Source organism: Hylaeus anthracinus, unplaced genomic scaffold (genome assembly GCF_026225885.1).
Source record: "Hylaeus anthracinus isolate JK02 unplaced genomic scaffold, UHH_iyHylAnth1.0_haploid 12002, whole genome shotgun sequence".
Classification (NCBI taxonomy): Eukaryota; Metazoa; Arthropoda; class Insecta; order Hymenoptera; family Colletidae; genus Hylaeus; species Hylaeus anthracinus.
This window is the reverse complement of record NW_026534349.1, coordinates 1,055,196-1,069,750: the sequence shown is the minus strand read 5'-3', so window position 1 is coordinate 1,069,750 and position 14,555 is coordinate 1,055,196. Positions and strand designations below refer to the sequence as shown.

Below are 14,555 nucleotides of genomic sequence, written 5' to 3'. Positions count from 1 at the left end.
GTTACACCGCAATTATTCTCATAATCTGCTGTCATCGCGTTTTCCCGGTAATCGTCCGCATTAAATTCATCTCCGTGGTTCGAGTAATCGCTACGAGCCGTGGAAGCGACTTGGGGGAAAACAGTGGCAGAAAACTCGCCACGGGATATACAATATACATAATTAAAATGAGAGACTACGCTAACTACCCGCGCGGCAATTACACGATGCAACCGTTGGGAGGAGGGATGCGAATTGGTTTCATCTTCTCTCCTCAATTATTCGCTTGGAAATCCACATTTCCTTCCCCTTTTTTCGAGACGACTTTTTTCAATTTGTTTGAAACAAATATTTTTGAGGAAAACATGAAAAAATTCTAAAAATATAAATTTTTCTTAAAATTGAAAAGAATTTGTCAATACTTGAGGACATGTTATAAGCCTGATAAAAACAATACAATATTCGAGTTGTGCATGTAATAAGTTCAAGGGAAACTTGACTTAGAAGAAGACAACAGTTATTAAATAATTAAATGATACGTAAGAAAAACATACGATTCAATTGATATAAATAGACGGAATTCTACCTTCAGACTCATCACTCTTATAATTTCAATACACTCGTCGTAAAAGCTCTCTTCAAAAGTTCGCAATTGTTAAGAAATGGAAAATGCACGAATTAAGAAATCAAGGTAAATTTTCTCAACAGTCTGATAGAGAACGAGAACTCGATAACACAACATGGTTGTCGAAAGGGAAAAGAAAGTTCGTTGGCTAAAACAAGTTGCAGGATGCGCGAAAGCCGTAACTCGTTTCGTAATCCTCGATGCAAACGGCACGCGCGGTTCAACCTAGTTTTACTCGATTTCCTAATTTCCCTGTTGGTCTATGGTTGTAAATAATTTAGCGACGGGCGTACCTAGTTCCATGTGCCACTGAATACACAAGTATTTTACAGTGAACTTTTCCAAAATAATTAATCTCATACTTGACAAATTAATTTATAGCGAGGAGAAAAAATAATTGATCCGCCTTGAATTCAAACTCTTTTCCACTTCTATAACAATCGTGCAATTTCAAGATAACAGAAATTACAAAAATTTTAATTAAACTGCATTATTCCGCGGTTAGGAAAGAATTAAATACACACTGCGCGCAATAATGCACATAATATTGTAATGAAAAGAAATCGTATTTCAAAGAAACGACCTTCCCAAGCTCCACGCCCATAGAACGCGCCCCAAACGCAAATGAACATATAAAAAAAAAAAAAAAAAAGAATCGCCTTAAATAGCCGTAGAAATCTCGCAGCCGTTTCCAATCAATTTCCGCGATATACTCGAGTCGCGGCGTTACATTCCCATGCGGCAAAAAGGCGAGAAAAAATCGCGGTGCCCCCGCTTTCTAGATCAGCAGCGTCTCAAAAACCGTTCCGCGATCGATTCGCGGCTGGATCGCCGCGTACGCGACTTCTTATCAGCAAATCATTTTCACAGGTTGACACGCCGGATTATTTTCTTGCCGATCGAGCCGCCGCGCGCCGGTTCCACGGTTTTTCTCTCGCGGCGAGCGATCGAGCCTCGAAGAGGGGGAGGAAAAAAATCGTGGCAGCCGATATCGGCGAAACGATTAATTACAAAGTCACTCGATTACGACTGGACGACGCGTCCGTCCGAACATCGAATCGCCTCGAAGAAGCGAGCGAAGAAACTCTTCTTTAAGAGGGGAGAAGAGTTTCTTCTTGAAGTATCACGCGAATCGATTTCCAGAAGAAGAGGAAGTTGGATAATTGATAGACACTGATCGGAGGCTTCTTGTCGCGGGGATTTCTTCGTTTTGTTGTTTTGGAACGGAACAAGTGTTGTGACTATGACTGTAGACGCTGAAGAACTGGTAAATAGAGGGGACGATTGATTGGAGACAAAGGAGAGCTCGTGAGAATTTTTTTTTTTTTTTTGCAGTGGAATTTTGGCAAAGGTTGCAATGTTAATGTACCATAATGGACCATTGCAATCTCTACGAAGTAAACTAATTGATTTATCGAAAGAGTAATTTATTTTTTAATTAAGAATTAAAAGCTTTAAGTAACCACAAACTAAACAAATAATTACCGTCAAAAACAAACATTCTAATAGCAACTAATTTAAAAGCTGTAAAATTTAAATGTCATCATATACAACAGGCAGGCAGGTAATTATATTTGACCGTCCACTGGTTAAATTTTCTACCAAATTTATGTTGAATAATAAAAATCTCTCCCGCGGTTGTCGATAATGGGGTTCAAGCTGCTGCTCCGTTAAATAAATAAATTATATAATTAAAACGCAGACACATTATGTAATTTATTTAGCGATGTACTATAAATGTGGCCACGTTAATGCGATCGCTAAAAGAAATTAAAGAAATTTTTAATCAGTGGGTCGATAGTTCGCTAATGTAAGGTAATGTTGCATGACCCGATAGATATAATTGGACATATTATAATTATTGATTGCGTTACCAAATGAAACAAATCAAAGAAATTCTGTTGAGCCTTTTTCAAGAAAAACCCTTCAGAGAGGGTAAAGAAAGCAATAAGAAAAATAATTATTCTTATTAATTCCTTTACAGTAATAATTATAACAATTAGCCTCAATTTCTTTCGAATAAAGAACAATACTATAAAAATTTTAATGGTAGCTGTCGAACGAAGTTTCCTGTGAACTTCCGTGAACTATTTTTGTTCCAAATGTCCTTTTCGAGGATCGAGCTTGCGAACTGGGACTTGAGGGTTTCGAAAACGAAAACGAACGGCATTTCGCGTCATTTCTCGTGCGGCGCTGTGCACATTAATTACAGAAACGATCCAATCATTCATTCCAGGTCGGAGATGCAAATAACACGCGGAACTACGTTCGACGCGATGGATGTTAGACGATTAACTTGCGAGGCATCGAGGCAACGTCGCGATAATCTCGATATTAATCTTCGTCTTCGGAGACGCATAACCACATTATTGTCTATCAACCGCGATGATAATTCGCGAACAAGAAAAACTCAATCGCAGGGGACGGAAGCAAAAATATAAAAGGAAATTTGCTTGGAAAACATAAATGACGAAAGAAGACAAACGCAAATTACTTGGGAGTTTACGTTCATTATCGTGAAACGCTTATATTATTGAATCATACAAGTAGATACTTTCTCGTATGGTAGTTTTACTTGTTTGGTAATTTGAAACAAATGTTATCTCAAGTGTATTATTTATTTATTAATATATACTCCATTTTTCTAGTATTTCGTGTGTAAACTACTTTGAGTAACAGTAATATAGTATAAATCAAATTGAATTAAATGAATATGAGCGAATAAAGTACTCAAGATTGCACTGCTCCAAACTACCAATAAAATAAAGCCACACTAATTATTAAAATTATTATCAAAGAGGAATGAATTTATTTATCAAAACACCTAATAAAGAAAAATAGGAATTCTCAGAACGACATGATCAACTAATGATTCCACACGCGAGCAACATTTCAAAGTATCATAATTTAGTAACAATCTACTCCGAGAAATTCCAGTTTCTGCTTGAACTCTGATCCCACGCAAAGAAACCCGTTTTCCGAAAAAAAAGGTGTGTAATTTGCACGTTTCCCGGTGGATACTTTATCGAACGCTGTAGTAATTTCAGTGATTTAAGACCGACATCGCAGGCTACTCCAATTTAGAGAATGGTCATCGATTTCACAATTACGTTTGATTTACGTTATACAGGCGTTAGCGACGATCCTATTTTCTACGTGTTGCTGTATCGATGCTGTTCAGACTGACTTCCGTTCAGACTGTCTCCATTTTTCATAAACTTTTTCTATCGCGAGCTGGGAACCTTTAGTAAAGTGCAACACTATAATTTCCAAGAACGGAAAGATCTGGAGTCTATAGTTGTTGAGAAAAGAATTATCTATCTCATCAAAGATACCAGTATGCTATTTAGAGAGGAATTGTTTCGATACTCCGAACAAATTAATTTTAATTTGCTTGTTACTCGGTGGTTGTTTATCAAACATGTAAACATAAGTTGATGCGTCGAACCAGCATCAAAATTTATGGTGTTTTTAATACTTTACCGAGAAGTTTCAGTGAATATTGAATGGACGAGTTGAAGAGAGTAATTTACAACATGCGAGACTACGGGTTTCCACGTTAACGTGGTATAAATCATTTCTTTGCGTTCACCTAAGGACGTAAATTATCATTAAAGGAGAAAACTCTTCTCGTTGGCGTTTACTCGATGCCGTTACAATTCATTCGAGTATTCTAAGCGGCAATTAACCATTCTTCGGAAGAGCTAAACAGTGTGTCGATATCGCGAATGATTAATAGCCAATGGAAAACTTTCTACAGGATCTCAACGGGTGGATTTTCTTTTTCCATAAAAATGTGTCTAGCTAGTCGCTGCCCTTCATTTCTCTGCGATTATGTCAGCGGTTTGGTATGAGGACTCGCTACCGAGAAGTCGTATTGCGTTCGCGAATAGCTAGAAAAAGGAAACACGAATTCCAACGTTCGATTTGTGACAATACCTATCGACAGATCAAGGGGAATCGCTATCAAAGTGAATTGCTATCCAAAGCTTGGAAAAATTTAGAAAATAGTAATTTTTTTTTTTACTTTTTTTTTAGTTACTTTTACTTTTACAGTTACTTTTACTTTTCAGGTATTTTCCAACTAATCACGAAAATTAGATTAATGAAAAATACAAAGTATTTTCTTGCACATATACATGTATATACTGTTTTTTAATATTTTAATCAAATAGAATTTCAGTGCAACTCGGGACTTGTTTCGCTCCAAAAGTTTTGTGCCTCAAAGGGGACAAAATTTGTTTCCAAGGTATGTAAACAGTATGTTTTGAAGATAACATACATCTGTTGATATAGCAGGACCAACGTTGGCAAAGGTAAGCAAAAAGGAGCAAACGATGGATAAACAAACGAGTTTCGATCGCAGAGTGACTACAGAAACAATTTACAGAACCATAAGAACACCCAAACTGATAAAACATGATCAATCATAATTGACCTCATCGACATCGCAAATACCCCTTTAAACTTGCAAAAACCATTAACCTAAATATTAATTTCAATTTCTAATTATATTTCCACGTTACGATCGACCGTATTAAATATTAAATAGTTCGAAATTGTTGCGAATGACAAAAACAGTTATTCAAACAGCTAATATCCAACTATGGAAATTCGATAAATAAGTCTTGTGGAAGCTGTGTTCTTAATGTGTCAATTAAAAGTGTCGATACTTCCGATTATAAATATTGAACCTTCGTCGGAATGAAATTGTAATGACGACTACAAGAACTGGGAACTGGCTTCTTTGTGCCACGAAAAACTTGGTGCCGAAAGTGTGACCAATAAAAACCAAGCTCGTAAATTACTACATTGGCAAAAAGCAAAATGAGGGTGCATTTCATTCACGATCTTGGAGGATATGTATTACGCAGTAATACCTATCAATTGCTTGCAAAATTTTACTTCTTGCGTCGTGAAAAATGATGTATGAAAATGTCTCTTCGTAATGTATTTTGTATTATTCACGATATTCAATTGTTAATCTCTTTATTTATAGATTGGAAATGTTAAATTAGTAACGCGTTATTATAGGGAATCTACTTGTACTAATGGTATTGGTCGAATTATGAATAAATCTTAAGCTATTTTTAATTATAATTCATGTATTCATGTATTCTCCATGTACCAATTGATTTAAGAAAAGTTTCCATTGTAATTAACGATCGTACTCGAATCTTGATAGTACAGAGATACCTTTAATTATCTGTGTAAATTGATTTGGAATATTCACGGTGAAACTAGAGACCCCTAAATTACCATCTGTTTTCCTACAACAAGATCGAGTTCCAAGAAATATACGAACCGAGGATTTCCAGGAAAACGAAAGCCACAAGGCTCGGTGCTTAATCAAAACATTGCTTCGATTTTGGTAGCATTCAGGAGCGCGTAAACACGGGTCACTTTCGTGGAAAATGTTCTCGCGAAGGACCGAGCTCCTTTTCCAGGAATTCGTAAAGGACGATAACAAGCCTGGCAAACTTTACACATAACATTCCTCGCTCGACGAAATATTCTAAAATTTTATGTTAGGAATCGTTTGGCGCTTCCAATTACTACACTGTTATTATTCCTTTACCAATTCTGGGAAACTAAATTGTTTAAAATAATGTTTGTTACAACATATAGTAACCATTTGTTGAAAATAAGTTAATAATAAAAAAACAAACGATAAATATACAGTAGTAGCAATAGAAATTGTCCATTCTTGGAAAATAGAGTTTGTAGAATATTTGAAATAGTTGTGCAAGTGTGGTAGCTACATTTAAACAATTTTGTTGCAATAAATTATGCCAACTTTAACGAAAACCAACTCTTTAATGCTTGACAACATGAACAGTGTTTATGTGAAAATAAACACAATAACAGCGTTAGTATCGGAATAGTACACAAGAATGTGTGTAATTCTTTTGCATCCAAAAAAACCAGCATGGTGTTGCAGAGGAATGCAATTAGTTTCTAAACGAAAGCAAACGGCCTAACGCCTAACCCCGTGACAATTATGTTTTGTTGAGGTTGCCATAAAAATTATAATTGTGTTAAAAACGTAGGTGAACGGCACAAGTACTATTATTTAGAATAATATAGATCGACTATTATCATACGAATTAAATAAATACACAATTGTCAAGAGTGAATTAGAAAATAATTATTGCGTTTTAATACTTTGGCTTTCGGTGACATAAATCGTGAAATCTAATTAAGCTTTTTATATATAGATACACGTTTAAAAATAAGTTAGTAATTAAAGTAATTCATCTCTTTGCCCCAAAAATTCTGTAACAGTAGACCCATTGATAATTGCATATCCCAATAGCGTAAATTATGATATAGAGAGATAATTTGGCCCTTTGCTAAAAATTTCATTGAAAAATGCTAATAATTGCACACGTTTTAATAGTATTTGTTCCAGTGTAATCCAACTGGAAGAAAATACTCAAAGTCTGTCCAAAATCCAAAGGATTTTCGGATTTTTGGGTAAAACACATAGATAGAAACCCGTGGAAGGATTGAAATCGAAGTATCTAAGAATTATCGCTAATCGAAGAGGACTCACCTTGCTCTGGACATAGTCCAGGGCCAGCATGCAATCCGAATATCCGCTCTCGGTCTTGATCGTGGTGCCGGCTTGTCCTGGTCCGGTGGAGCAGAACCCGGAACCGACGACTCCGACGGGGCCCCCGAGACCCGCTGCCGCCGCCGCCGCGACGCTGTCCCGATACCACGGATACATATCTCACTGGACACTTGGGAGAATCCCTCGAAAATCCTTCCTCGAATCAAAAATCCTTTTTTTTTTTTTTTTCGACACCGAGGGCGCCACGTGGTCCCGTACGCGTCACTGGGGTATCACTTGCGTCGCACAGCCGGCACCGATTCTCGTCCGACTGGCTAAAACGTTTCGCAAAACGTCGATCAGCTCTCGACGAGTCCACGCGAAAATCCTTCGCTAGTATCGAAGATTCACCGCGTCCCGGTCGACAGTCTCGTCCCCGTTTCCCCGCATATCTCACTCGCGTCGAAACACTCGCATATCTATCTATGTTCGAACAAACACTAGCTCGACGAACGTAAACGGAGCAGACGTTCGAACGAGCGTCGAAATTGGATGGCACGCGCCACACAAATACAACCGAGGACAGGTACAGTCGCGGCGTAATGTAAACAAGCAAGACTCACCGTCAAGGGTGAACACGGATTCAACCGTGTTTTCTCTGTCCGTCCTTTTCTCCCAGTGATTCTCGTTCGCGAGCCTCGAGTCTGTCTGGCAGCGAGAATAAACGAAATATTCTTGAAAATATAAACCGTTTCACGGGTCTCTCTTCTGACTAGATTATTCTCTCTCCCCGCTTCCCTTGCTCTTCTTACTCGTCGCCGCAACGAATCGACGCTATTCCCCCGAAATCGTTTCCGTACCGTTGCTTTATTGCACACCGTGTTGTTACACGTTCTCGCGTAATTGCACTTGAAAACTGCACTTGAGATAATTGAATAAACACTGACACGACGAACATAAAAGTTCAGTTGACGTGCAGCACCACGTTACTGGTGGGTTTCCAGGCTGGCCACCGGCTCCGTCGTATTCATCGTACTCCTCTTACTGTCGCCGTCGACCGTCACTCGCCCACGAATTACCAGATCCCGCGACTCTCCGTAGACGTTCCATGATCGTTCACTTCGCGATGCGAAACTCTCGTCGTGGAATCTATGCCCGACAGCTCACCGTGTCGAGACCACCGCCACGTCCTTGTTGGCGCTCCGTGCAACGTCGTCCACTAGTTTCATAATAAAAATAGCTAGAGCTGCGTGGATTCTCTTCGTCTTCTGTCTCGTCGCGACGGAGATGAACGTGTCTTGATTTACTTTCGAGGTGATTCGAACGCCCAGGTCCGCGGAGATGACGGTGACGCGACCGCGGCCATTTTACCGGCGACGAGAACTGGCGGGAAAACGAACACCTCGGAAAAGCTAGGTTTTTTCTAGTTGCCAGACTTCCCGTGACGAGCGATCTCGAACACTCGATAATGGCCGCCCCTCGAAACGTTCGCTGTTCGACGTCCTCTTCCTGGATAACCTGGAGACCGTCCTTGCTTCTTGCGTGGATTTTTTTGCTTGCCGTGCACCGGGTGAGGAAAAAACAGAACCGGCGGGGTCCGGAAATCGTGAACCGTGGACCGCGAACGCGGTTTCAGCACTGACGCGGGAGTCGCGATTCGAACGCCCGTTCGGCCGTGCTCGGACCTTCTCGGCCGACGTCGGCGCCTCTCCGCGCGATGCATCGCGACTCGCTCGTGCTGCTGGCCGCCGGATGGGGGTAACGAGGCTCTGTGGGGGAGTGATGAAAAGGGAAGGGAGGCGGGCGGGTTTTCTCTCTCTCTTGTTATCCCCTTCCCTTCGCGCCTGTCTCCTTCCTTGTCACACTCATTGATTAGTATACGCGCACGAACAGAAATAGGGAAAATATAGAAAAGACATGTTTTTAATAGAATTTTCAGATAGTATATGCTGTGCAGGTGGATTAGAATAATATTTGAACCAGGAAGCGATATTGTGGCTATTAAATAAACCTATGCTCCGATTCATTAAGTACTTTTTTTACACGATTTTTCAAATAATAGATTGATATTTACAGAAACCATCATTAAATCGCACATCTTTATATGTGCGTTATATCATGAGTGGACTGATATCTTTTTATTTTTCATTTGTATTTTACTTTACCCTACGATGAAATAAGTAAAAAGTAGCAATGAATTGTTTTGAACACACGAACAAATACAAAGAACTTGGTCCAGAAATGATATACCACGCCTTGGAGTCGCTAGATGAAATAGATAACTAAGAAGACTATTAAAGTTGCGTTATTGTACTCGAATGAAGTGTTTAGTACGGTCGTTAGTGGCCACCATAAAACAAATGTCAAATGATCTTATTAAACCGCAGAGGTTAATTGCCACGTAATGAATGGTTCTTTGTTTGCGCCATTAAGACTACAAGCGATAAGTTACGCGATCTCGTATCCTTGGCTAATGGTGTACGTGCGAATATAGTAGATACAAGTTAAGCTTAAAGTATTTCAAGTTCAAAATCTACAAAATTCTCTTTTTACTGTTCAAATTATCAACTAACCTTGCTCGGAGTAATGATATATAAACTGAACATGGTTCAATGAGAAAATCTTCGTCTACGCACTATTTCAACTGAAACCAAACTGAAGAAGACACAGTTCTGGATGGACGAAGTAGAGGTCTCTTGAATGGAGAACGCGAGGCTAGACCCTGACCTTGTACAACTTAATTTCACGGCTGGCACACGCGTCAAGGAATAGGTTGGAAAAGGTCACGAGCATCGCGAGGCATCATGCAAAAAGCCGCCCCTGAAACGGTCCACGAATTCCTGGGGAATTTCTTCGTAGGAAGGGAAAAAAACGGTCCCTAAGATAAAAAGTCACCCCACCGAGACGAGGGGTCAGTGAACGCGTGCACAGAAATATCTCTTGAACCAATCTCCTCCCATTTGTCTCGCATTTGTCATTCGTCAATTATTCACAACTTGGAGCATCTCTCTTGAGCCACACTCAGCTAACCAAATTTCCTGTCACCATTCTATAATATACAACAGTGTACAAAAATGAAGAAATCTTTACTGATAATTACCATTTCTTCTTTAATCACCCTCCTTTAAACCTCAGCTTCTCTAACTAACTTAGATGTCTTCATCTTCTAACGTAGCATCCTCTACAGGGCTTGTAAACTGCTCGAGGAACCTCTGAATCACTATAATGATATTAAATGATGTTGAGGATTATATTAAGAAGATTAATATTCAAGCCAGAGTTTGCAAAACAAGTACCAGGTGTCACACCCCTTTAACGGCAAGTTCCGAACTCGAACCTTAAATATCCCTCCGGTGGTCTGTAAAAAGGCATCCAACAGGAAGCGACGTCATCGACCCCCGCGGCGTGGTCCAGAAAAGAGCTATAACCACAAATCTTATCGCCAAGGGTGGAGGCAGACCAGAACGGGGGTTGATGGTCACGGTTACAGGGTCACTGGACTCAAGAAGTTCCACTTTCTTAAACGCCAGCAGTTAACGTCGCGGTCATAGGTCAGTTCTGCTGAAGTGAATTCAGGGGTGGCACCAACGAACAAAGGAACGGAAGAAACAAGTATCAGAACGAGTTCCAAGGGGTAGAACAGGGGTCGTTAATTTTTTTATTAGACCCTGTAAACTATATTTCATGAAATTGGAGTAGAACACTTGGGGACTAGAAATTTGTTGCTTGGAAACCCAATTTTTAGTAACAGATTTTAGTCTCAGTTTAGATTTCTGTGGATGGTATGAAGAGCTAAGAATGTAAGGGATGAAGAGGTTTACTTCGAAGTATGTACATTCTGGAGGATTTTTCTTGAGAGTTTGAAGTAACGTAAATTCTTTAATGTGTATAGAATAGATTTTTCGCGTGACGTTAAAACAAAGGTGGCGTGCAAGCTGTGCAAGCTTGGCTTCGGCGAATCATTTTCACGAGAGGCGTAATCAGTGCAATAAACTGCAATGCGGTATGCATGGCCAACCACGGAATTGCGGTTTAGATAAAAATATTAGACGTTAAGAGCCGTTGATGAAATACTCGACTACCCTCGAGGATTGTTTACCAAATATAAAACCACCACGTTCGCCACTTTTTGAATATTTCTATTTTTCACACTGTACCTTAAACAATCGAAAATTTACATGGGAACTAATGCCTTGAGGAAACCGAGAGGACACATCTCTAAAAACAAACAAAACCCCGAGGAGAAGGAACCGCTCTGTCCATGAAGAATCAATTCCCAAGGTCGGATCGCCAGATTCCCCAACCAAACATCTAAGGACCAAGTACGTCGACCTCGAAGTCCACCCTATCAGACGTTTCCTGGTTCCTTCCGACCCCGATAGAAAGGACCCACGCGAATCCTGGGCGACGACGACCCCCCGGGGCTGCGTGGTCCAAAAACAAGCTATAACCACAAATCTTATCGCCAAGCCGCGGGACCAAGTGGAAGAAGACGCTCGGGGGTGGCTGGTTAGGTTCAAGGGGGAGTCTGTCCCAACCTTCTGAGCTACCTAACAAGTAGCCTGTAAGAAGAGCCGTTTCGCCCGGTGATTCGTGCTCGTAGAGCTGCCGGCGGCGTCGTTGCTGGCCGGAGGAAAAACTGCGACACAGTTTTTCGGCCGACGAAAGAGACTCCCTCGAAGTTCAAGGCCATCCCCGAAGAAGAAAGGAGAGGGTCGCGTTTTTGTTTTCCCTGGCTCCGTTACGAGCACGACCGACAGACCGACAGACCCCGGCTGCCGAGACGTCTACTCACCCAGTCAGCAGACTATTTTTTCGTCACCTGTTCTTCCTTCGTGCCTGGTGACCTCTTATGAAATTTTACGACCAAGTGGAGTTAGGAATTCAGGTGGATCCTGAGAGGTCCTTCGATGAGGGCGTTAGGAAATTTCTGGGTGGACGTTGGAATGTTTGGTGGAATGTTGGAGTGAAGATTAGGTAGGAATGAAATGCGAGGGTACCAAGGTTGAATGGGAAGAATCGAGTGTTTGGTAGGTCTTGTATCTTGTATTTACTTCACTCCTACATTGTTTTAATACTGTTTGCAGTATTTTTCAACTCTCATAGTAGTGGAGACTAGACTGTGTGCTGGCCGCCCTATAGCTCGGGTACCTCGGGATCGCTAAACCCGTACTGTAGCTGCATATTCGCATACTACAGTCCCTGAGGGTGTTTGGTAGGTAGGTCTTCTAGGTATGTAGATCGAGAACTGAATCGAAGATCAACGAGTAAGAGCAAGAAGAATCGAGTATTCGAGTCTCCGATAGCCTCAAGCTATACCTAGAGTATTCAACTAAAAACAATGACGAAAATTACTAAAATTAGTAAACCCACGAAAAGAGATCTTGAACGTGAACATATAGCCTGTCGTAGACTCGGATGTCTCTCGTAAATCCCATAGCAAAGGGGGCCGCTTCGAAACCCTGGACACCATCGGGTACATCGATCGAGCGAGCTCTGGTCCAGGATCGCGGCCATCTTCCGCGCCGGTTTTCACCGACCAATCAACCGGAAGAACCGGGCGAAATTTGAAAAATCCCAAGACGAATCGTCCGGATGGTGGCTCGTTGGTCGGTACGGTCGGCCATGTTGCCACCAACGGGGGAGGAGAAGGAAGAAGGGGGGCGAAAGAGGCGGCCGGGCGAGTAACAAGAAATCTTGAAACAGAGCAAAAGGGTGGAGACGGAGATTAATGAGAAACGAATCCGGACGAGAGGGGAGAGAGGAGGACGAGGAGAGCAGGACGAGTAACCGAAGATCGGAGCGTTCGAACCGATCTTCCAAAAGGGTTCGCCATGTTGGATGGGAAATATAGACGACATCTCCGTACCATTGACGCAGGTCAGGGTTAGACCGAACTTTTCCATCCAGGACTCGAACGTTTCCTTGGTCCCTTCTTCTTTCTGCTTGGTTTGCTTAGGCAAACGTCTCTAGGGTAGTCGAGGACGACACAGGCCCCATTATTGCGGGGTGTTTTACCATTTATGCGATAAGAACCGCAGGATACATTTTTCAATCTTTTTTCTAGCATCTTCTTTTTTCATCTGTTTCATATCGTAACATTCTCGCGTATAGAATATACGCGAAAACCTATGTAAATATAACAACAATGTAAATAGGTCACAAGATTGCAAGTAGTTCCTCGATCATTTTACAAAAATCAGGTGCAGATAGACCTGCAGTGTCTGAACACCCTCGACAAACATTTAACTAATTAACTTCACCTTCTTTTCTTTATTTTCATCCCCCACAATACAATTCTAACAAAGCTTGCCCTCCTCCATCTGGCAAGCAAATATGTCGCATAATTCCTCGATTATTCAAAAATTGCCAGAAAAAAGCAACCCTGAAACTTTCACCCAACTCTGTCATACACATTCGCATAAACATTTCGCGGAAACTCTGGAGTGGCACGCACACGTTCGAATTTTTTTCTCTCAGCGTCCCCTAAAGCTACCGATAACGGGTGATCTGCGACCCCGTCGGAGCGGGCCACATGCATAATTAATTAAATGGATATGCAGTTTCGATTGCAAACGACGCCGAGCCCGGTACACACCCCATTCCTCCCAGAGGGTTGGGTTCCTCATTTAGAAAATGAAATTGCACGAGAGGGCGTGCACCCTCTTCGCGAACATGCGCACCTCGTTACATCATCCCTTTAGGTATCTCGGAGGTCCAAGCGCTTCGATCCTCCTCCCAGAACTCTTCGGGAGTTCCCTCGCTGACGGAGAATGGAGGAGTTTTTTTTTTTTTTTATTGAAGACGTACATCGACTTGGTCGCAGTCTTAAAGCCCGTCGGGGGATGAATTTTGTTTATGACTGGCGTCATTAAATGGATGGAGTGGAGATTCCTGGTAGAGGGCTCGAGATGCGCAATTTTTCTAGAGGACTGTAGTCGTCTGGAATTCCTGAGTGAGAGTGTTCCTCCACTCTGGAGGACTAACCAGTGAAATTCTTCAGCTAACCCCAGATAGGCGTTGCTGGCGCACATTGTCCCGAGGCGGCGCGACCCTAGAGGAAAACCAGCGGAAGAAAAACGGTGCCATAGATTCGGTTCTCGTTGGAGGATTCCTTTTTGCCGCAGTCTCGAGGTGTCGCGCGGGGGAAGACCCCTCGCAGATGGCGCGAGTGCGCCAGGAGGACTCCGTGATTAATTAAAACTCGTTTCCGCGGCTCCCGGGCCGCGCGAACCCCACAAGGCGGCGGGAACCACGGGCGACGAAGGGGGTTGCGATAACCGTAGACTTACGCCTTGGACCAAGGCCGCACCCCCTCGAAGAAGGGGTTGGTCCTTCCTAGGAGCCCTTCTCCTGCAGGTCTGCTGCACGGGACGCGGCCATGCGCACCTCACT

At 41.9% G+C, this 14,555-nt stretch overlaps 1 protein-coding gene across 2 annotated transcripts in view; it reads right to left on the bottom strand.

Moving 5' to 3' along the window:
- Window positions 1–8,832, bottom strand: part of LOC128891822 (zinc finger protein rotund-like) — a 184,384-nt gene extending 175,552 nt beyond the window's left edge. For both annotated transcript variants that reach the window (XM_054151660.1, XM_054151661.1), the window contains exon 1: window positions 7,161–8,832. In XM_054151660.1, coding sequence (XP_054007635.1) covers window positions 7,161–7,337 — 177 coding nt within the window. In that variant the 5' untranslated portion in view covers window positions 7,338–8,832. The remainder of the gene's footprint in view (window positions 1–7,160) is intronic.
- Window positions 8,833–14,555: the final 5,723 nt, after the last annotated feature.